Source organism: Mastacembelus armatus, chromosome 9, assembly GCF_900324485.2.
Source record: "Mastacembelus armatus chromosome 9, fMasArm1.2, whole genome shotgun sequence".
Taxonomy (NCBI): Eukaryota; Metazoa; Chordata; class Actinopteri; order Synbranchiformes; family Mastacembelidae; genus Mastacembelus; species Mastacembelus armatus.
The window spans coordinates 21,870,788-21,894,409 of record NC_046641.1 but is presented as its reverse complement, the minus strand read 5'-3'; the positions used below and the strand labels follow the sequence as shown (position 1 = coordinate 21,894,409).

Genomic DNA, 23,622 nt, shown 5'->3' with positions numbered 1-23,622 from the left:
TGAATTTATAATATATCTATTAGTTAGACCACCTAGTGAGAGGAAATATGAGAAACCGTGAAACTACCTTTGATTTGAAAATCCCAGACCAGAAGTAGCTCTAATGCTAACCGTTAGCTTCACACGGGGCTCATCCCTGTAGCATCCCTGTTCTTCATATGTGCGACTTTCACCATCGATAGAAGGACGTGGTGTGAGGGCGCATGTTGACATGAAGCTGAACACCTCAAACGGCCTGTTTGAGGTTAGTGATGGACCCGAGATTCTCTCTTTCACAAGGCGGAAATGGACCAGATGTCTTGTCTTGTTGAACAGATGTTGCTAACTAGCTTAGCTTAATTTGCGAACATCTCATTACACCAAGTGTTGGTTGGATTGTGTTTTTTCTTTCTTTTGTGGCAGGCGGTGTCATTAATCTTGGTATCATTAAGAGATATATTGAAGTAAATAATAGTTTCTGGATGTGTGTATCACCTGGAAGTGGAGGGCACAGGTGCGGCTTGTTGGCCTGAACCCCAGGTGTTAGACAAGGAAGCATCCTGATAAAGCATTTCACCTGATATTTATATGGTCAAGTCAAAGTGGTAGAGGAATGACAACATGCCCTTAGTTTGTTGTGTTTTGGGTATTTGTTGAAATAAAAAAAGTATGCCAAGGATCAGTAATCAGTGCTGATGGGGGGGCTGTCAAAGCTGGATCAATGACTGGGCAAAGTTTGCAACTGCCCCAAAGTCCAATACCCACATGGGCCCCAAAAACCAGTCTGTGACTTTAAATGATTAGTGAATTGGGGCCACAGAAGTGTATGGGGGCCCTGCACTATCTAATGCTGTGTCCTGGTTTATCAGATCAAGTGTGTCCAAATGAAAGGAATTGTTTTTTCTTTTTTATAGAAGTGTTAAAAGCTGCTTAGTTTGTGTTGTGCTCAGATGTACCTGTTTTGGGTTGGGGGTCACTAGGTTACCAACAACCAATGTTTGCTCCAGAGCCCCTGGAGTTATAGCAAGACAGTCATTAGATTAAAGTTGACATTTTATGGTTAAGAAAAATAGAAGTGAAATAATGGTAATATAGTGTTTCTAATATAACTCACTTATGTTTCTGGCATTACTCTGCTGAGTTTTTTATTTTCTGGTGCCATTGATTTTCCATTTATGGAGCCACTAACTTTAGATCTTCATTTGATTTAATATATAGTCTGATACTCATCTTTTCATCAATTTTCTTTTGTCCCAGTTAAGTTAAAACAAGGTGGAGTGAAGATGTTTGCTGCTGACTGAAGTCCACGCCAAAAAACAAAATGAAGAGGAGGCTGCTTCGTGGTTTCCTGTCGGAAATATCCGTCCGGTTGGCACTGTTAGTCGTGTTTCTGTAAGTCGGCCTTTTGAATCATGGATGTACTGTTGCATATGCAACATTGCTAAACGGCTCAATTATCTTTAAGGCAGATTCTGTGTGTGTGTGTGTGTGTGTGTGTGTGTGTGTGTGTGTGTGTGTGTGTGTGTGTGTGTGTGTGTGTGTGTGTGTGTCTTTTTTATTGCATAGAAACAAACTCCAGCTTAAGTGTTTTTTCTATTACTTTAGTGTGACGGAGCAGCTTCCTCCTTTCTACCGTGAGATCCAGGCAGAGGAGATGTGGTTGTATAAATTCCATCGTGTGGAGCAAGACCATGTACCCACCACTCTTATGTTTGTAAGTAATATGTCTGCAGTAATGTAGAATTACAATGTTAAATCAGTCGGAAACACTTTGAATTGGTCTTTAAATGGATTTGAGTTTTTATACTCCCCTTTGTTTTTGGATCAGAGTGTGGCGGTTTTCAGCCCACTGATGGTAATCCTGCTTTTCGCCTTCCTTAAGAGGTCAGAGCGAGGAGATCTGAAAGAAGCCTCTTTGGGTAAGAAAAGGGCAGATGCACATTTTTTCTTTAAAAAAATAAAATAAGTCACCTCGCTTTTTCGGTTGACTTGTGTTCTTTCGTGATTCAGTTTTGTTTCCCCCTGTCATCCAGCTGTGACTCTGACTCTGGTGCTGAATGGAGTTTTCACCAACGTTGTCAAACTTGTTGTTGGCAGGTAAACGCAGTAACCAACTATCATGAAGCTTGCCAGTGTTAGAGAAGATGAAAACCTGATGTTGTCCTTTATGTTCTTTTTGTCTTTTCTAACAGGCCACGACCAGACTTCTTCTACCGCTGTTTCCCAGATGGACAGATGAACCTGGAGCTCCGCTGCAGCGGTGACCCAGATGTCATCATGGAGGGCAGAAAGAGCTTTCCTAGCGGACACTCTTCCTGTAAGAGACTCTTATATTTTTCATCAGCAGGGGACAAAGGAACAAAAGTGCAGTAGGAAGGCATCAAAAAAAAGATCTAAGTGTATTTTTGTCTCCAGGCCTTTAAGTTATTACATGCACCCACCTTATTCTAAAGGACATTTCTTTACTTTTCTTATTGTTGCTTCCTCTTTGTGCTGACTTTGTCTCTGTACAAACCTTCTTCTGGCTCTGATCACTCCTTCCATCTGTTCTCTCTGCTCCCAGTTGCCTTTGCAGGTTTAGGTTTCACGGCACTGTACATTGCAGGGAAGCTGCACTGCTTCACTGCACCAGGCCAAGGCAGAGCATGGCGGCTGTGTGCCTTCCTCACCCCTTTACTCATTGCGACTGTGATCGCTCTCTCCAGAACATGTGACTACAAACACCACTGGCAAGGTCAGAGTGACAAATACAAAAAATCATATGCAACACAAATCATCTTGTAGTACGTGTCTATATTTTACCTTAACCAACCTACTCAGTTTTGCTCAGGGGCATCACATGTACTGCACACAGCCACACCATCAACTAAATGTTGAGTGTCCTGACTGTATGATAGCATGCTAATTGTTTGCTATGAAAGGATCAGTTTCTCCTACTTTTGGAGGAGGTTGTTCTCTGTAGTCCTCTGGGGAAAACTCAGTTGTTCTATTTATTTTGTAATTATTATGGTTTTTTCTTTTTGGAGGTTATGTAGTTAAATACAATAGCTTGCAGTTCTTGGGAATCTCAGAACAGTATTAATGTTTACACATGACCAGAAGGTGTGAGAGACATTTATGGAAGCTGTGGAAACAAACTCCTCTAAACTGCAGCTGTTATCTTTGCTCTTTTCTTTTATGTAGATGTATTAGTGGGTTCTTTGCTGGGTCTTGCCTTTGCCTGGCTGTGTTACAGACAGCACTACCCCCCACTTCAGGATGCCGACTGCCACAGACCTCTGCGTTACAGAGAGACTCTTCCTGCTGCACAGGAACGGAAGCTGGCCAACTACATCCTACCCCTGTAGAACAGCTGTAACTGAAAAATACTCTTTACTGGTGTCATTTATACTGGCTGTCATGGCACTTATTCTAGTTTTGGTTTTCACACACTTTGGGCTGGGCGAAAAATCAATATTTATTGTTTAATGTCAATTATTGTACCTATATTGTGGGAATTTACCTTTTGTATGGTGATCTACAAAACAGTTTCTTTTCTAAACTGAAACGACAAATGCTTTCTGAAACGCCTGAGAGTTACCGAAAATAACAAAACTGCAATTTGACAGTTGACACTGGTGGATGCAGACTACCTGAAATGTGTGTTTCCAAACCCTACAAATGTACTATTACACAGTGAAAATGTCTATACTGGAGGCCCTGATATTCTCTTTCATATGTCCCAGCCCCACACAGTCTGTGTATTGTGCCTATAGATCCCATAACTTTAAATACTCACAACAGCTGAGCAGGTTAACTACATGACCACTGCCCATCAGTCTCTGGCTCAGCTGCTGTGACATCATTTCACATGAAGTATCACTATTTTCTGATTGTTTTGTAAAGCTGCAACTTTTTAAACAGTTTTGAGGTTTAGTGGGAACTGCATGTGTACTGTACTTCTGTGCATCATTGTTCATTCTTGATGTTATATAGTGACGACAGTCTAAACCCAAAAGGTTCAACCACTAATGATTCATCCACATCTTATGGTGTTGGAGCTGTTATCATGTGACCTACATGTAAGGCTGCAAGGACCCTCAGGAAGAAAAGCAGAAAAGTGATCCCTCAGCCACTGAGTTGCACCGTTTGAGCAGCCTTGCTAAAGGGCACCACAGTGTAACGAGGGTCAAGCATTGTTTTGTTTTTTTAGTACCCCACACAGAATTTCCATTGTAGTTCAGCAATCAAAACAGCAACTGTCCACTCACAAGTCCACCTGTTAGTCCACAGAGCACGTTATCTCTAGCCAACAAGGTCACATTTAATGTCACATGATGACACAAGCCAGGAGAATTTGCTGACGACAGCAAAATGTGGTTCTAAGCTCAAAAAGAAATAGACAGCTGAGGTTCTTGAGTTTGTTAGAGGGAAACTGGTGAAATAAGAGGCGATGTGTGCTTTTCCTGACTGAAAGTGGTCAGTGATGTGGATAAAATCCTTTGTTTCTTTCTTGTCAATCATGATATTCATATATTTTGTGAGAAATACAGTTTCTGAAAATGTAATGAATTTTTTTAATGGCTACAATAACCAACCATAAATGTCTGTTAATGAAATGAAGGTACCTCATCTAACTGATGCAAAAATCATATTTTTCCGTGAAGTAGTACAGCTCAGCAATCAAGAGTAATGTCAGTGGTGACCTTAATCAGAGATCTAAAATAATCCCGTTGGCTGTATTCTATATTTTCCTTATTAATATCCATGAGCAGACCAAAGCCACAATGCATTGTCTGTCAGTACAATGAGTTTTCAGTGTGGCACTTTCGCCCAAAACATTCACTCCTGAAGATATCAAATTTATTTTAAAGTATTATATATGAAATGTATGGTTTCATTTTAAAAAGATGCTAAAAAGCGTCCTTAAACAGATAGACACTACTTTTTAGCCTGTGTTGTTCTAACAATAACAATATAGTACATTTGTGTGGGACTATTTTCACTCGAGTATTAGCAGTAATTTTCTTACAACAAATAAGCTGTGTGGCACAGGGGTTTTATAATTGCATCAGCTACAAAGGCAAATGGTTTTGGTCTGTTTATTGGATTTATTGACAATAAGAAAAAAATAGAATATTACCAGATCTGTCCTTTTAAGGGATAGTAATACAAACAATATGCTAACATTTGTCTCGACACATATTGTTATGCTTTATCAACCCACCCCTGTCACTGATGTCACTGTTGAGGCTTGTTAATTCAAAAAAAAAAAAAAAAAACTTGCATATTTTTTGTTTACAATTTTGATCTGTTGCTTCTGTCTTTCTCTGGTGTAATTTTCACCATCGTTTTTCATTTGCAGGTTTTTTTTTAATTGATATCTGGAAAAAGGGATCTTATGCCCAGTTAGACTTTAATATCCGCATGTAGCAGTTCCACCCAACTCTTCCCACAGTTTCTGCAGTGCCTGCTGTACTTTCAATTCTTTGTGACAATCGCAAATAATGATCATATCTCTTAACTGTACAGCACATCTGCTAATATCAACACACATTAATGGGACTGAACTATGTTTTCCTACATCTTTGGTCTCAGGCTAATTGTAGGTCAGATTTTTGTAACTGCATAGTCGTTTGGCTCCATTGGTGTAGCATTCATGGGGTTGATTTTTGGAATGACACTGGAACCAGATGTTCCTGATGAACCTGAATGTGGTCATACTGTAACCTCTCCAGGTCATGGTGCTAGCCTCCCAGTGCTCCTGCTGGTCAGGTTTTCTACCTGTCTTCATTGGCATGTGAAACTTGGCAGTTGATGTTTTTTTTTCTCATACTTTCTCTCAACATTCATTTCAGACTGTGAACTGTGTCCACTCAGTTGTATTTTGAATTTAACTTGTGTTTCCATTGTCTTTTTTGTATTTTATTAATGTTTGTAAGGTTGCTTTTTCTTTGATATGACTGTTTTTGCTGGTTGAAACATGTTTTGTGTTAGTGTATGAAACCAGCCAAAGTTTCCCAGGGTTAAGGCACTTTTTGCTCATTGCTGTGAATCAGGCTTAAAGCAGCTGGGTCACGCTGGTTTCAGACTACACTTGACAGAAGAAACAGATGAATTTGTGCCTTTAATACCTTACTTTATGTCTCCGTTAATGAATGAAGTATATACTGCATGTAACAGTGTATACTCTCTGTCATGTAAACGTTGATCAGAATCTTTACTTTTTTAATAATAGGATTCACTTGTGTTTAAATTTTGTTTATATGTGGCATGCTGCATTTCCTTACCTCAGAAAATGCTTGCTTTCCATAAACCCAATTGTTGGTGGAGATTTCTGTGTGGAAACACCTTTTAGACAAATGTCTTAATTTTCTTGGTCAATCTTATAGGTATTTATGAGATAATGTACAGGTCTATGTGTATTCAATTTTTGAGCATGCAGAAGTTTACTTGAATTTTGAATATTTGTTTACCTTCAATGTGATAATGTTATTTCATGAAAAAGGGGAATCATCTTGGTGGGCACAAGTGTTTCTGGGGGTCCTTCAGGTAAAAAAATGACACTTTGCTGCATTTTGATAAAATCCTGCATGTTTCACAGCTGATTAAATTCTTCCAAATCCCTACATTCCCATCCATTTTTTTTATTCATTTGTGATTTTCAGTATATGTATACTGTATCAAGTGGTTGATCATGCTGGTCATCTTCTGATCTGTTTATATTAACACCCATCTATTTGCTTTATGTAATGCTCATCATAATCTGCATTGGCCTGTGGGACCATGTAGCAGCCACTCAACCTAGTACAGTGTCCTGACTGTACATTAATGAATCAATGAATCTTTTGGTGAAAGTACATGGTGTTTCTAAATAAAATTACAGTATAGAGTCATGAATCCTGGTTTTCAGTATGTGTGATGAACACACACTTTTAGACAAGATTACATTTATACTAAAGAATATATTAAAACATTCATTTTATTGATATATTAATTAATTGATGTAGCAGCATCTAAAATTGTTGAATAAAAGCATTAGTCAAACCATAATGTGGCTTGGGTTGAAGAAAAACAAGTGTGCAGAATAGATTACGCCCCCACCACCACTACGAAAATTAAAAAATAGAGATCAGGCCAACATATTAAAATGTGTTTTATATATGTGTAAATGTAGAAACCCAAACAAAACCAAATAATTTCACATGCTGTCTATATTTGTTTATTCCTCACTGGCGCTTTGCAGCTTTGTTTTCTCAACGTGATGACGTCGCCTCGAACGTATGACGTATGTTATTTTTCTTCCTCCTGATTGGTTGGATGTGACGCGTTGATTTGGCGCCAAATTCCTAGACGGGAGACAGCCACAGTATTAGCGGCCTGACGGTAAAGCTACAACAACGTACCGTTCATGCTGTTTTACTGAGTTCTTCTTGTTTTAAACGCTTTTAAAAGACATTTTTGGAGATGTTCGTCACGGACATTAGAAAGGAGTTTTATGAGGTCGTTGCCAACCAGGTGAGTTGTCTTAGCAAAGTGTAAGTCATGTTTGAGCCGAAGTTACTTAGCAAACAGCTAACGTGAGGTTAAAGCGAATGAAAGTGTGTGTGTTTTTATGTGGTGTATGCTCAAATACCCACGGTCTGTCGCGTGTTTTTTTGCTTTCAGAGAGTCGTTCTCCTGGTGGCATCAGACATGGACGCTCTCTGCGCCTGTAAGATACTACAGGTTAGCAACACTGTTAGCAAACATCATCTGCTGTTAGCTCTGTTTTGACTGACTAGTTTGTTTTGGCTTCTTTCTGTCAGCAGCACAGGCCTCTCATCCTTTTAAATGATTATTCTAGAGCTGTAATAATGAGTCGATTCATAGGATCAACAATAAACATGTAGCTTTGTTTTGATATTCGCATAACTCAGTCATTTTCAGACATGTTTCATAAATCTGTGCAGTTCATGTCATACATGATTGCAAAGTATCCTGGGTTTAAGGTATTATTTTGGGATGGGGGGAATAACTGGTGGCTTCATCAATAATGGAAGCAGCCTTCAGATAAAAATAATCTGAAATACGGATTTTGTGTCGTTTTAAAGCAAAAACTGAAATCTTTGTGTGCTGACTCATTGTTTTTGTTTACCAGGCACTGTTCCACTGTGACCAGGTCCAGTACACACTTGTGCCGGTTACAGGCTGGCAGGATCTCGGCACTGCCTTCCTTGAACACAAAGAGCAGGTAACGTTATGATAAATCTGACCTGCGCTCACACAAGACTAAATGACAGCGACATACATGAAGATGAGCTGTTGAGCTTTGCTTTGCTGTGCTAGATGTTTTATTTTGGTTTATGTTGCGTTGTAGTTCCGATACTTTGTTCTCATCAACTGTGGGGCAAATGTTGACCTCCTCGAGATGCTGCAGCCAGATGATGACTCCATCTTCTTTATCTGTGACACTCATCGGCCTGTAGATGTGGTCAATGTCTACAATGACACTCAGGTGATGGATAAAAATCAATTCAGCTCAGATGATCAAATAATGAAGAACTAAAACTTTGCTGTTAAGTTCAACTGTTACATTTGAATGTGCTGCATCCATTTGTGTTTATTATTTTCTGTACTGGTTAAGAACTTCTCATGTTTGTTTGATAATAGCAAAATGTAGATAACCACATCAGAGTGGAAACCTCTGCATGCTTACTCCTTTGGAGTTTAACATTGTGTGAACTTTTATTATCTCATGCACAGATAAAACTGCTAATCAAGCAGGATGATGACCTGGGAGTTCCCTCATATGATGATATTTTCCGCGATGAAGACGACGATGAAGAAGGAGGCGATTCTGGGAATGAGAGTGATGAAAGCTCAGAGCCGACTGGCAAACGGAGGAGATTTGATGAAGTACATGTTGCGCAGAACTAAACACCATTGAAATAAAACAGAAGCGTGTGGACTGTGAAGGCTGTGTCATTAATGTTTGAGGTTGTGTTGTTGCAGGGGGCTGTTGAGAGGAGGATTGAAAGACAGCGAGCGAGGAGGGAATGGGAGGCACGAAGGTGAAGTGTTTTGATGGCCCTTTAGGGATGATGTTTGTCATATAGACATTTTTAAATTGACATGTTTCTCATTTCACAGGAGGGAAATCTTGTTTGACTATGAGCAGTATGAATATCATGGGACTTCTGTGAGTAGAAAGGTTTAAAATATTTTACAGTAAATGTTAATCTTTCTGTATTCTACTGACCTTAGATGCGCAGGAGAAACACATTTTATTTGCATTTATGTTGACTTCCATAATACATTCTGTTATTATTTCTGAATGAATTCCTGAAAACAAATGTTTTCACATGTGACTTGTCAGGCTGCGATGATGTTTTTTGAACTTGCATGGGTGTTGACTAAAGATACCAAGGACATGCTCTGGTAAGTTAACTGAAAAAAAAAAAAAAAAATCTTAACGATACAACCACTGTGTAAATTCACATTGCACTGTACAGATGTTATTTTCTTCATTTTGCAGGTGGGCCATCATCGGGCTGACAGACCAGTGGGTTCATGATAAAATCACAAAGTAAGATTGTTTTTATTTCCTAGAAATAAGAAAGTTCACTGTTGTAGTACATTCATTCTTTTTTTTTTTTTTTTGTTGGTTTTGAGATGTATTCGCTATGTTTTCATCACGTGTAACCTCACACTGAATTCATCTCATCTGCCTTGTTCCTTTTTAGTATGAAGTATGTAACAGACATCGCCACAATGCAGCGACATGTTTCCCGGCATAACCACCGAAACGAGGATGAGGAGAACTCGCTCTCCATCGACTGTATGAGAATCTCCTTTGAATATGAGTATCCTTTATTCTTCAAACATGCTGTAATTTTTTTTTTCAGGGTTGTTTTTGGGCAGTGCTTGTTTTTGTATTTTACTTAAACTACTACTTCAGCCTACGTCTAACCCTCTACCAGCACTGGTCTCTCTATGAGAGCATCTGTAATTCGTCTTACACGTCATGCAACTTTAAGCTTTGGACATTAAATGGACAAAAGAAACTCCAGGAGTTCCTGGCTGACATGGGGTGAGTGCCTAGAAGTGATTTGTGTGTTAATAAAGATCTATCCATAGACCTAATTTTGAGTGGAATTTGAGCTCAGTCTGTGATGTGAAATAGTTAGCTAATATTTGTTATGTTGTATGAATCAGACTACCCCTGATACAAGTGCGGCAGAAATACAACTCCATGGACATGTCAATCAAAGAAAACCTGAGGGATGTCATTGAAGAGTCTGCAAATAAATATGGGTATGAGAAAGTTGCTGTTATTCACTTTCCTTTCTACGTAACACAAATCCATCGTTTGACATAAAACCTCAAATGATCTATCTTTGTTGTCCCCTGTTGATCAGAATGAAGGATATCCGCATCCAGACATTTGGTGTTCATTTTGGTTTTAAGAACCGTTTCCTGGCCAGTGACATCGTGCATGCTACTGCTGCCTTGCTGGAGAGCACAGAGAAAGATGAGAGCGACAGCAACAACTTTATCAAGGCTCTTGACTCCCTTTCCAGGTGTGTAGAACAAACTTAAAATCACTTTACAGTGTGTAATTTGCCCTGACTGAGATGTAAGCTGACAGGTGTGAGAGAAACACTGAAACATCTGTGGTCATCACTCCAAAACGGTGCTTCCAGATATCACTTTTATTCATCAATTCATTCTCTGCGCAGGTGTAATATTGAACGACTACACCACGGCATAGAACTGGCAAAGAAGAAGCTAATTGCCATCCAGCAGACTGTTGCCAGCTGCATCTGTACCAACCTCATCCTGTCACAAGGACCCTTCCTCTACTGTTATCTCATGGAGGTACAAGTCTATGACTGGCATGTGTGTGTGACTGTTACCAGTTTATCCTGCTGGGATTAATCCTCTCCCCCTCCTGATGTTTCATTTTCAGGGAACTCCTGATGTGAAGCTGTTTTCTAAACCCATGGCCTTGATTCTGCTCTGCAAATACCTTCTGAAGGCTTTTGTGCATTCGGTGAGTATCTTATTGCTGACAGAGCTGATTGAGAAGGAAGTTGAGTGAAGTCACTGATTTCGTTCTATCTTTTACTGATATTGTCTTGGTCAATTAGACGAGGAATAAACGCTGCAAACTGCTTCCTCTAATCATGGCTGCGCCCAAGGATGTGGAAAAGGGAACAGTCATTGTTGTGGGAATTCCACCAGAGTCTGACACGTCTGACAAGAAGAAGTAAGACATCGCTTTGTACAGTAGGTCTTAGCAAGAAAGGGTGAGCTGAACTGTACGACACAGCTTTCATTATGCATAAATGAATGGAAGTGAAACATATTTGTGCTACAGAGCTACAGATGCCATGTTGTAGTTATCAGCTATTGGCTCTGCAAAGAACATGTCCCATTCATTTTTTTTTTTTGTGACATTCAGAGAATTTTTTTTTTTTTTTTGCTCAAAATCTATTACAAAAACCATGATAATCATTATTACTAACAGTTATTTTTATTTTAATTGTTTTAGATAAAAATGCCCATACTAAGACAGAATTTGAGTTGATCTATTGAAATTATCTTTTTTTTTTGTCCTGTGCCCTAAACCAAAATATATTCAGTTTCCTCTGAGACAAAGAAAAGCCACAAAATGTGACATTTGAGAAGATGTAACTAAACGTTTTCCATTTGTGTTTACAAGGTTACTTCAACAATTAATCGAAGTGAATGTTCTGTGATTTGACCAACAAACTAAGGACTGTGTCAGTTCTTATTTTTTTCAAAAATTGAAATTTCCTTTCACCAGTTTTAGGTTGTGTAGAGCTGTTATTGTCTCATTTCCTCAAGTCATTTTTTTTTTTTTATTTCCTGTGTGCTAAATAAGTTTCTTTGGTCGAGCATTTGAGAAAGCTGCAGAGAGCACCAGCTCCCGAACTCTTCATGACCACTTTGACACTTCAAGTAAGTGACAGTATTTACTGTTGTAGTGTGTTTGTAATGGGGTTCCTGCAACTCTTAGTCTTTGAACACTGGATTCAAATAGCTGATCTCAGCAAAATCCTTATTTTTATTGAATATATATGTTAGTTTCTTTGTCAATAATCTACCTCCATGTCTTGTGTCCTCCACATTTGTTGTTAGAGACGTCAGTCTTCTCTGTAGACACTAGGTGGCAGTGTTGTTTGTGTCAAGCAGTCAGTTGTGTGACACATGAAATAAATGTGATGCTCATAATGTGGATTTCAACTTTTCAGATCTACTCTGTGTGTAGAGTTCAGTTTGAGCATTTCTCCATGGAGCTCAAACATTTATTCCAAACTACTTTCAATTGTTTGAGTGTTTGATATGTGACATTTGGCTTTTTCACTTTGCCTGCACAAAATCTTGTTGGTGAAAACACATTGCAGGCGACAGACGTGTTCACATTTTCTTGTGATTTTTCTCTCTGCAGTAATGGAACTGAAAACTGAGGACCGAAGCAAGTTTCTGGATGCGCTCATCACCCTCCTGTCCTGAGACGTTGTTACATGAGGGAATGTCTTGAGTTTGTGTTTTGAACAGTGTGAGTGTTGAGGTGTTCACATCTTAACCAGTATGAGAATTTTACCCATGTTTTTGTTTTTAAGACGTTTTAACAGGTTATTTCATGCATTGTACAGTTTTTTAATTTAAATGTCAAATTCTTGTTTTTGCTTTTGAAGTCTCTTTATGTGTGTGAATACTTCGCATTACCTTTCAAACATGTTAATCTTATTAAATGGTTTTGCTGCCCCCAGACGTGGTTGTTGTTTCTGTATTTGAGTTGTGACAACTGAAAAATGTACATGGACACTTGTACATGGTAAAACTGTGGCATCCTTGGCACTGAGGTTCCCAGCAGATCTTGAGTGAACCTGTTTGCTACTGTCTGAAATGGCACTAGTTTGTCATTTAGTGATACAAATATGTTACAGGAGTGAAAACTGGTTATGAGAATATGTTCAAGATAAGTTTGTTTTGTTTTTTTTATACAAATTCAACAGCCTCCCCACTAAAGTTGCTGATTGTTTCCCTTCACAGGGACCAATGTACAATATTTCTCATTTTGCTGTTCAGACAAAATTGAATCTTTTGAAAAGAGTGAATGAAATGGAAAAGTTGAATCTACAGTAGGCTGACCTCATCCTCATTGGTTTGCTGTTTGTTCTTCCTGACACCCCCTGGTCTGTACTAACCACTGCACGCTGGGAATACCCAGCAGGACAAATTGCAGGATCTACATGTTGTGCTTCACTTAAGCAGGACTTATTTTTCTTAGCAGTACCAGTAACCTCCAATAATCACTATTTAAACTTGATGTGGGAAAAATGCCACAAAGACCTACATTAAATCCCTTTTGTAAAAGGAAGTTGAACTTTTTCTGGAGTCGTGATACAAAGATCGGACAGAGTGTTTCCTGTTGGCAGTTCAGCTGATGGGGGCAGCGGAAGTGATCCAAGCATTTTCATCTGATCCAGTCCTTTGTTTTGCTGACACACACCTGGTGGTGCCACAGAAATCAAAACAGCTTACTGGGTTTGAGACTTCTAGTACAAGTATTGCGGTGTACTGAACTGAACTGCTCCTGAACTTGGTTTGGTCATGTACTGCAATTGTGAGCACTGAGGCCTTTGCCCCCAGTGCAAAATGTAGGCCAGTCGTTTGTGTTGTGTTGATGATTTCTTGGCAACCAAAGTCAGTGGAAAGCCGGGGCCAGAGCTGGTCCCTGAGGGGTAATTGAGATCCTTATCTCTCTTGGATCAGGATGGGATCGTGACCCTCAGAGTGGAGGGTGTTTAGGTGGTTTCACAGGAAGGTCCAGACTGATTGGCAGCAGTGGGATTAGAAACATGCCATCATCTGCGTCGTACTGCAGCAGGGGATGTTAATGCAAATGGTGTTTTTGTTAGCAAGGGTGTGTCCCTCATTATTGCTTAATTGTGTGGGCACATTCAGTATATTCCACCGCTTCCCCTGGGTCTGTAATGATATTGTTTACATTCACAGCACACTGAGGTTATCCCGGAGAATTTTTTATCCAAACATTTTCTGAGGAGGCAGTTTGCAGGAAGCCATGGAAGACACATCATTAACAGGGTGGAGAGGTTGTTTTTATTCAAACTTATCAGGAATCGCTGATAAACGTGTCTTCAGCAGCCTCTCTTGTTTGTGCCCTTTTGTTTTTGTTTCTGGTGTGCACGTGGCAGTTTTAACATGCTGACTGAGAAGATTTCACTTTAAGGTCCATTTAATAGCTGTTTTGCAGCTTTTACTGTGGGTTTTACCTTTGAGATAAAGCAGCACCTTGTGATGAAAGAACTTTGAACCTAATGTTTCATCGTTGGTTAGGTTTTCTTCAGTGTCTTCATTTGTCTTTCAAGAAAACAAAAAAACTGGGTAGATAGATCTAGTTTCCAGTCTCCATGACACATGGTTCATCTATCACTGAACATCAGCTGATGTTCAGTGATAGATCCACCTGTCACTTAGCTCTCCATTCCCATTCTTGCACCTCTGCTGAAGTGGGGGCATCTCCCTTTCCACAGCTCTGCTTCTGAGGAATGTGGCGTGTAACAAGCCCAACATACACACTAAGGGGAGCGCACCCCCAAAGGCAGGATTACAGGACAGTTAATATTTGATGTGCAAAGCAACATTTTCAAAGGTCTCTGTTCCCTCCTCCTGGAGCTTTAGGAGATGCTGGTGGAGTAATGATGTGGGTGATTGGGAGTTCCTATACAGTATTTTATCCAATATTATAGGATTACATGAAGAAATTATAGTTTTCATTTTTTTGTAAGTAATGTACAGCTGAATCCTATGTATTAAATGTATTTCATTCACAATACCAGTTACTCAGTAGTCTGACAGTACAGCCTGATCCATAATTGATATCTGAAAGAGATAGTTTAAAATGTAAACATATGTTAGTGTTCATTTCTACCAAATGTCTAATAAACATTTTTTGAAACACATCACATACATTGGCCTGGCAGCTCAAAACAGTGCAACCTAAATATGCACATAAACAAAACACAAACAAAACAACTTCAATTTTACAGCATGTTTAGATAAAACAATGCAAATAGAGAAAACAATACAATACAGAAAACTGTGTTTTTTTGCAGATCATGTCTTGCTAAACGATACACCTGTGTTAAATTGTTTTCTTAGTTTGCTGCCTGTTTCTTCCTGCTGCGAGAGGATGATCACACACACACTAAAACATACAAATAAACTCTAAACATATATACACAAAGATATAAACCCTAAAACCATATACACAACACATTCACAGTGTGTGATCAACCACACAAGCAGATTTCACTAAAATCCACAAACTTCAAACACAGTAAAAATATCCTCACTTCCAGTCTTTATTTTCTGCTCGCTTCATGTCATCTTGGCACCCCACAGACGTCCTTAATGATCCCTGACCTCTGTCACCTTTAACCCGTCAGGCCTTCTCACGGTTGGGGTGTTATTTCCCTGATCGATTTCCTCTCTGTCATTGTTTCAAGGGGCTTTCAAGCCAAAGATGATCCTGATTGATGCTGATGAATTCTGTGCCTGAGTTGACACTACAAGTCCACTCATTTTGTTTCAAGATGTCACTATTTTAACATTTCTTTCTCTTTTATTCAACTTGCACTGCGTGTTTGCACTGATTATGCTTCTACCTTGTGTACGCTGCCTGGTACTAGTTAAGAAGTACAAACCTCACAGAGTGAGAACTGTGCAAACCTCCAACCAAACATCCACTGATACACCTATTGAAAATAAGCTTTATCTTTTATAAACATAATATCCTTATAGCTGGTGTATATTCTCTGGAAAAAAATATCCTCTTTGATTAATTGTTCACTTTGTTCAATATACAGTAGATTATTATTGACATTTATTCTTAGAGATTTTATGGCTTAATGCCAAAACTGACACAGCCTGTGTCAGTTTTGCATAATTTATCAATCCTCAGTGAAACCTGATTATGGGGCCAGATTCACATGTAAAAAATCTGCTGGGCCCCCATTAATCTTCAGCATCCTCATGCTGATGGAATATTACACTGTCCCATTTCTGCTGTTCGGTAAAATAGACATTTATTACAGAATATATACACAATCAGCTGCAGAAGTGAAGGTCCTGAACCCAGATTTTGAAAATGGGGGTCTTCTCTAAGACCACAAGATCGGGACATACCATGTTCACCACCATATGTCAGTTGATATTACATTATATTCCCAATAAATGACAATCTAGTCTGGTGATATGCTTTGGATGAACAGATGTTTAAGATGAAGCATGTAAATGTGTTTTTCCCAGTTTGTTTTTGAGCTACAGAGACACCATGTGTCCCAGCACTGGCACACATTGTTGAGGTCTCCCCACGAAGCGCCTCAGCCTGCAGTCGAGTGGGGTGAGGGTTGTCTTTTCTTTCATCCTCTGTGGTGGGTGGCTCAGTCAAGCAGGACTCTTTTTAATGAAATGTCATGCACTACAACTTTCATTCTTGAAAATACACTGCAGTCCCATGCACAAAGACAGAGCAAAAAGAGCTCAGAAAGAGAAAGAAGAAAGCTCTTTTGTGGGTTTGTCTTGTTTGGATTAATCTTTTTCCACATATCAAGTGTTGATTTGGTGCACCAGTGTTCCCCCTCAGTCCTGAGAACACCATGCAGTTTTCCTGCAAGATTCAATTAGTGTGGAAACAATACACTTAGTACTCCTCAGAATCCAGATCCTGTTTGTGCGTGTATTTTAGACAGCCTGATTGTTTACTCAACCACTGATTGCTGTGTCCTATATGGCCAAATTACCACTAAAAGCAGCACCACCTGTACACAAGTCCACACAACACTTTGCAAACATGATGAAGAAACCTGGGTGTGGGTTGTTGCTGTAGCCCTCCATGATAGAAGATGACTTGTTCTTTGTCTCAGTTGGAGAGAGACACTGACATCACATACATTTTGCTAACCATGCCAAATCAGAAATGTCCCCTGGTGCCACTAAGGCATCCCTCATACTGCCAGGGCTTCTCTTTATCTCAGCAGAGGGCTGTCATTCACTGCTTTGTGTGGTCTGACTTACCTTCATGTCTGGATGTGCAAGGCAACACATGCTTTTGTGTGAGAACACTTCAAATTGCCTGCTTATGGTGATAAACTGTATGGAAGGCACAGTCTCACTCAGACAGGCTGAGTGAAACTCCCTGATTTGACTTCTCCTCTCTCATATTTTTGAGATTAAGTCTTCCTTTTGCACTCAGCTTATCACACTGTTAAGAAAACATTTCATCTGTAGCTGTGAAACTGTTGCTGTCTTGTCTGAAATTACACATTAATACTAAATAGGTGCATATTTTTTGGGAATGTGGTGATTGAACATTTGGCAGTACTTTTTATAAATACTGAGGTTATGTTAGGTTATGGATGAGTTTACAACTGCCTGGTCTCCCTTCAGTTGTATCAACATTAGAGCCTTTATATTAAGATACAAGCATATTCCCTTTAACCCTTTACAAGCTGGAGGTTTCTGACCACTTGATGAAATAAGTCTTTGTGTTTTGGTCCCTACCAACTGCTCCACCATGCTCATGCTAGTTGACAATGGATGCTGAGCAAGTGCATTGTTTTGTTTTGCTCAAAATAGCTGCTTCATACATCTGGTGGTTTGACCACGTTCTCAGTGCTTTATCACGCTCTCAAGTGAAATACTTAAACCCATGGAGCAATGTGTTTCAAAGCTGTAGTGCTGCATTAAATTGAATATTTCACATCTTGTACACACCTTCAGTAATTCAGCTGCAGATATTTGATATGTTTGGAAATCTTGGGAAAATAGCTTGTCGTCATTATACAAAGTGTGGATTAATAGACCTACTAATGACTTGAAAGATGTTTTAATTGCTCAGCTATACACACAACATTGCAGCACATATAGGTAAAGGAGACCAGTAGAAATGTAAACTGCAATGGAAGAAAAAAGATATTTGAAAAGAGTGAATATGTGATGTAGAGTGAGTGGGAACATGAACGATAACTATTCAGCATAATGGAGTAAATTATTTTCATTTGTTTTTGTTTATTTTTGTTCCATTTTTACTAATTTTTTGCATGAAATTGTTATTCACGTCAGCCTGATACAGCATAATACAGTCACATGTGCTTTTCTATAAGAGTTGAGTCATACTGAGCGTAAATGTGACTGAGAAATTGAAAAATGGAGGTTACATCGCGGTTGTGTAGGGCCCTATTCCTTGGAATCTGTGGGTGTGTAAATCCGTGGGAGTGTTGAACCCCAATCGACAACCTCAGGTTCTCCTGACGCACACACGCACACACACACACACACTCCACCCTCCTCCTCCGCTCCCACACCCTCCATGTTCCTTCCTGCTTCCTGCTCTGCTGTCCGCTGCACAGGAAGCCTGGTTGTGCTACTAAATTGTGACAAATCGTGTGAGTCACAAAGCCGAAAACTTTCTGGAGATGCAGGAGAACAGAACATGGTGTTTTTTTATTTGTTTTTCTGATCTCCATCTCTAACCACTATAGCGCCCATATTGTTCTTCAGACAAATGACACATTGGGCTTTTAACTCTGCATACAAAGCCACATTTGTCCTCCACGTTTGACCACCTGCTAACTCTTGGCTTTGCTGTCTTTGAGTAAGCTCTGTCCAGCTGGGAAGTCTACAGACTGTACACCTGCTGGCTCTGATGTAAGTCTGAGTCAACTAATAAAAACTTTAATTAAACTTCCCATGTTATGAATCATAAATAGGAGTGGTAGGGAAAGACGTTTTCAACTGAACTGAGATCTGACATGACCATAACCTCATGCCCTTCACAATCCAAGTTATTCAGTATTTTTTTGCGATATCAGCAATAATTTCTTTATCTTTATGCTTTGTTTTGTTTTATTTTCTCTACAGTTTTCCCAGAATTTGTTTCCAGTGTGCAAAGTTTATGGCAACACTTCTCATAAAATGTAACGGTGAAGGAAATGTGTTTCTGCTGTCACAGCTCTTTTTGGAGTAACCATTACGAGCTTTCAGTAAATCTCTCCAGACTGCAGTGCATATATAGGCCGTGTGTGTGTGTGTGTGTATGTGTGTGTGTGTGTATTGATGTCTATGCTTGCAGGAATGTCTGCTGTCCCTGGCCTTTTATTAGGCTCATCCATACCACCACATTATAGGCTCCTGTAGCCAGGCAACTAGGTTCGGGTTGGTTACCATGGCGAGCGCCCATTGAGTGACGTCGCTGGCCCTATTTGCCTCGCTCCTCATTGGAATGAGACCCCCCCCAAGTCTTTCTACACTCACACACATACACTCACTTAACCCTTTGCTCACCCGCACACACACTCACCTCGTCACCCTCTGTGCAGTGACTAGAGGAGTGGAACTAACAATCCCACAAAAACATCTCACTGAGGCAGATCAGACTGGACCTGCCACACTGTGTCTTTGTGTAGAAAAACCTGTAGAGTGCCCAAAGTTGGAATAACTGCAGGTGTATGACAAAAATCACATATCCCAAATATTCTTACTTTGAAAACATTCACTTTTTTCATTTAACATTCTTTGTTTTCTTCTTATCCCCATGAAAAGATAAACTAACATTGATCCGTTGATCCTACATAAAGTGTTCTCTGTGCAGCTGAAACCTCATAACTTTTTCCTCTGTGCCATACCGAAGTATTGAAAACTGTATTTTGTTTAGAGCCGGTTTCACGTACTCCAGTCCTGCTGCTGTAAATACTCACTAGCACTAAATGTTTATTAACCCTCAGCTGGAAACAGTCCCCAAAATGCACTTTATGAGTCTGCTGCTGTTTGAGTAATGGTTCTATAGTAGGAACAAGTGGCTGGGGAACTCGTAAAGCACAGACAGATGCTGATTTTGGTCTTTTTTTATTGAATATGTTGATGATAATGAAAAAGATAACACATTTTACCAGCCTCATCTTTTAAAAAATATTAAATCTTCACATTTTAGAAGGAGGAACCACTGAATTTTATTTATTGTTTTAAAAAAAAAATCAAAAATTATTAAACTTTTTTTTTTAATCATCTAATTTGTTGATCAACTGACTGTTTGAAGCCTGTTTAAAAAGGCCATTCTTGATTATGGAAATATTAAATATATAACTTTTAATTATGTTCATTTGTGTTTGCTCATTTAATTTTCACAGTTACAACAAGCTTTACTTGCTGAACCACAATTATAACCAAAATATCAGAGAGATTAAGAGAAACAGGCCTCATCAATAATTATGTTCTGACTTCATTATTCAGCTCCATGTGTAGACAGTCACGTAAACGTTAAATGGCTTAGGAGCAAAGGGGTGTGTGCGGGATATTGTGTGATGCTCAGTGCTGAGTCCTCCTTTCTTATTTTCAATTTTTAAGAAGGCATATGACCTGTTAAGATTCTTAGGCACAAGCAAAACAGTTGTGGATAAGCTTTTGTAATCCAGTCACAGTTTGAAACAAAAGGGCACTTTCTCACAGACTGAAATAACTTGTGTTCGTTTCTTTTGTCACAACTTTAAAAACCCTTTATCTTTAATACTTTTGTTAGAACAGATGTCACCACTATAATATATCAGTGTATGTTGTGTCCTCGAAGCAGCTGTGATAAACTAATTGCGTCGGATTGCTGGTGCGTAATCTTTTGTCGCGGGGACCATCTATTTTAGCGCCGTCCTGATGGATGGCGATGGGTTTTGGACGATGAATGAGGGCAGTGACTTGCGGGAAGACGATTCCAGCAACTTCTTTTTTGCTCTAATTTGAACGCCTTTCATTGACTGCGGGTGAGGGGAGGTGGGGGAGGTCTGGGACCGGGTGCCAGTGGTGGGGGTCGTGGAGTATTGTGAGCTGAACAGCACAGCCCCACTCTAGATGAATGAGCATTGTCATCTGGATCTCTATGGCTAAACAAAATACTTTCTCCCGCCGTGGGGGTTTATGGATTCATGGTGGGAATGACGTGCGTTACGCACAGCCGTGAAGCGCACTCACAACCTGTTTTGTTTTAAAAACACACTTTAACTGTAGATTTCAGACAATATATTCAGTTTAATCTTAATAAAATGAAACAATATTGCATCTTCATATACACGAATAAATGAATCGTTACATTAAACGTCAACAAACCAACAAAAAAAACAAACAAAGTTTATTCCTAATTTTTTTTTTTTTTTTTTTTTTTTTAAGAAAAGACTTCCTGCAGTGACAGTGATGCAAAACTCTGCAGGTGCTCAGTGCAGCAGAATAACTGTAACATTTCATCTTATGACCTATACAGCCCAGGCTCTGCAGAGTCTACAGGTCCAGAATTAAACTCTCCATCTTCAACTAACCAAAATCCTGTCCGACATTTGTCAGGACTTCACCATGCATGCACTTTTCTTCATCTTTAATTCTGTTGGACATAGTTGTTGGAGTCCTCGACATGTCGGCGTAGTTGCTCTGAAGGAAATGGGTGTTTGAATGTGAGGGAGCGTCTGTGTAGATTCTCAGTGTCCAGGGAAAGTTATCTAGAGGTTGAGTCGTGGCAACTGGACTTTCAGCTCTTTTCAGTTCCTCATCAGTCGACTGATGAAGCCACTTGGATGGGTGGCGAAACGTTTCACCTTTAAAGAACTGTTAAAGTCCAGTTGCCATGACTCAACCTCTAGAAAATGCGAGGGAGTGCACTTTTTCTCCGTTACTGTACACGCCTGTGCTGACAATGCACATCGAGGCAAGACAACAGTGTATTTTCAGTGGCAAGAGTTCCGAAACAGAAAAAGCTTGTGGTTACTACGACAAACAATTCAAAATAGTAATAATTTCGAACACTTACAAAAACAGGTACCTAAGAAAGATACTCCTTTTTGTCGTGAGCTACCTCTTGTGTCTGATAGTCGTGTTCTAATCTCCAGTAGATAAACAGATTTATGGACTTTGCTGTCCAGGTATATAGAAGGGTCAGTGTAAAAACAGCAGAGGTGCTTCCATTGATTTTAAAAGTTCAGATTTCTACAAAAAAAAAGCAGGTGCAAAAATAACGTCCGTCAAAAACAGTTTTTCAAAAGCTGCAAGTCTCTCTTACGCACCGCCTGCCATGCGCCACAACTAGACATAATTCCTCTTGTCATAGTCTCCGTTCTGCGTGGTTCTCTTAGTCGGTGCGTATTGTACTGTGTATCCCGTGTTCCCGCTGGAGGGACAAGAGCAGCACAGCAGCGCTCCTCCAATCAGTAGCAAAGCTGTGGCCGCCCAGCCGATGTAGAGCGCAGCGCCGATCTCCCTCTTCTTGGATGCGGGCACCTGCGGGTTGTAGAAGTCCGATATGATGTTGTTGGCCATCCAGCATAGAGGCACCAGCACGAACAAGCCACTGATGATAAAGACGATCCCGCCGGCGTTCACCACTCGGGCTTTGGTGTGCTCCGTGCGGATGCAGTTGGTGCACTGTGCCCCAGCGATCACAACCATGAGCCCCAGCACGCCCATCACCGAGGAGATGATGGTGAGCGCTCTGGCCGCCTGCAGGTCGTGGCTGAGGGCGAGGACGGAGTCGTGCACCTTGCACTGCATCTGGCCCGTGCTCTGCACCACACACGACATCCACAATCCGTCCCAGATTGTCTGAGCCACCACGATGTTGGCTTCGATGAAAGCCGTCACCTTCCACATGGGCAATCCGCACGCAACCATCACCAGGAGCGAGCCAATTACGCACAGCGACAGTCCCAGGATCTCTAGTCCGGCCGACACCATTTTCGCTCTCTGAGGTTTTTTAAACTCTCACCTGCTTTTTATTCTGAGAGCTGATTTCTGCTCTTTGATTTTTCGTTCTCGTCTCGGTTCACAAGAGTCTCGGTCGTTAGTTGAGCATCACTCGGGGATGTGAGAAACAGCCGCTCTGAGTCCCTTTGTTAGCGAGGAGATGTGAAAACAACTGGAATCACAGTAGCACGTATCACGAATATCTGCGGGGTGGGGGTGTGTGGACTCGAGGAGAAACTTTCATCCAATCAGCTGCCGCCGCATCCTCAAGGGACCAATGAAAATGCAGGGAAGTTGTGAACTGAATACAGAGGTCCAGAGTGCATTGTGCGTTTGAACTGTTGTATACAATGAATAGAGGGGGCATGAGAGGTAGTGCAGGCCCATGGGGGTGTTTTTAGGCATGGGCCGGATGAAATACAGTGGTGTGTTGAATCAGAGCGGTTGTTATGGATTTTCAGACATGGAGGCTATAATTCATTTATGGAGACTAAAATAGCCATTTTACACCGACTGTGATATGTATGAGACATTTGTCTGCTTGTCTTAAAGATGAAATGGAAGGAAAATATGATTAAATTGACCAAATCTTGTGTCCTTAATATCGTTTTTACAGTTAATTTTTCATAACATATTGATGTTTTTTGTTTAAAGTTCGTTTTTCTAGTTAGTTTGATTGGAAGAAGTTTTGCTACAAGTAGAAGCCCTACATTTCATTTTATTTTAATTTGAATTAAATGTATTATTTGCTATTGGGTAGTTACTATAAACAATAAATATCTATACTATATTACAGTAGGATGTTTGAAAAGAGAATTATAGGCATAAGTTTGATAGACATTTACATGATCT

At 40.0% G+C, this 23,622-nt stretch overlaps 3 protein-coding genes across 3 annotated transcripts; 2 read left to right on the top strand and 1 right to left on the bottom strand.

Annotated features, from left to right (window-relative positions):
- Nucleotides 1–91: 91 nt before the first annotated feature.
- plpp5 (phospholipid phosphatase 5) lies at nucleotides 92–6,587 on the top strand. Its single transcript, XM_026322345.2, has 8 exons — nucleotides 92–244; nucleotides 1,237–1,371; nucleotides 1,585–1,693; nucleotides 1,808–1,898; nucleotides 2,013–2,076; nucleotides 2,172–2,296; nucleotides 2,543–2,713; nucleotides 3,163–6,587. Exons 2-8 carry the CDS (start codon nucleotides 1,301–1,303, stop codon nucleotides 3,324–3,326), a joined length of 795 nt encoding a protein of 264 aa, XP_026178130.1. The 5' UTR covers nucleotides 92–244; nucleotides 1,237–1,300; the 3' UTR covers nucleotides 3,327–6,587.
- Nucleotides 6,588–7,308: 721 nt separating this feature from the next.
- Nucleotides 7,309–12,741, top strand: cdc45 (CDC45 cell division cycle 45 homolog (S. cerevisiae)). Its single transcript, XM_026321686.2, has 18 exons — nucleotides 7,309–7,476; nucleotides 7,627–7,686; nucleotides 8,099–8,191; nucleotides 8,318–8,455; nucleotides 8,704–8,856; nucleotides 8,953–9,011; nucleotides 9,091–9,139; nucleotides 9,317–9,378; nucleotides 9,476–9,526; nucleotides 9,684–9,803; nucleotides 9,899–10,030; nucleotides 10,156–10,254; nucleotides 10,359–10,520; nucleotides 10,680–10,818; nucleotides 10,910–10,993; nucleotides 11,091–11,209; nucleotides 11,849–11,925; nucleotides 12,416–12,741. The coding sequence occupies exons 1-18, from the start codon at nucleotides 7,426–7,428 to the stop codon at nucleotides 12,478–12,480; spliced, it is 1,713 nt and encodes a 570-aa protein (XP_026177471.1). The 5' UTR covers nucleotides 7,309–7,425; the 3' UTR covers nucleotides 12,481–12,741.
- Nucleotides 12,742–21,052: 8,311 nt separating this feature from the next.
- cldn5a (claudin 5a) lies at nucleotides 21,053–22,964 on the bottom strand. Its single transcript, XM_026322243.1, has one exon. The coding sequence runs from the start codon at nucleotides 22,759–22,761 to the stop codon at nucleotides 22,114–22,116; it is 648 nt and encodes a 215-aa protein (XP_026178028.1). The 5' UTR covers nucleotides 22,762–22,964; the 3' UTR covers nucleotides 21,053–22,113.
- Nucleotides 22,965–23,622: the final 658 nt, after the last annotated feature.

Bases quoted from the DNA above. Each gene is read 5' to 3' on its own strand.
- cldn5a (XM_026322243.1), bottom strand. From the start codon at position 22,761: ATGGTGTCGGCCGGACTAGAGATCCTGGGACTGTCGCTGTGCGTAATT.
- cdc45 (XM_026321686.2), top strand. From the start codon at position 7,426: ATGTTCGTCACGGACATTAGAAAGGAGTTTTATGAGGTCGTTGCCAAC. The intron at 8,456-8,703 runs GTGATGGATAAA...TCTCATGCACAG, and splicing joins ATGTCTACAATGACACTCAG to ATAAAACTGCTAATCAAGCA. The intron at 9,804-9,898 runs GTATCCTTTATT...CTACTACTTCAG, and splicing joins AGAATCTCCTTTGAATATGA to CCTACGTCTAACCCTCTACC.
- plpp5 (XM_026322345.2), top strand. From the start codon at position 1,301: ATGAAGAGGAGGCTGCTTCGTGGTTTCCTGTCGGAAATATCCGTCCGG. The intron at 1,694-1,807 runs GTAAGTAATATG...TTTTTGGATCAG, and splicing joins TACCCACCACTCTTATGTTT to AGTGTGGCGGTTTTCAGCCC. The intron at 2,297-2,542 runs GTAAGAGACTCT...CTCTGCTCCCAG, and splicing joins TCCTAGCGGACACTCTTCCT to TTGCCTTTGCAGGTTTAGGT.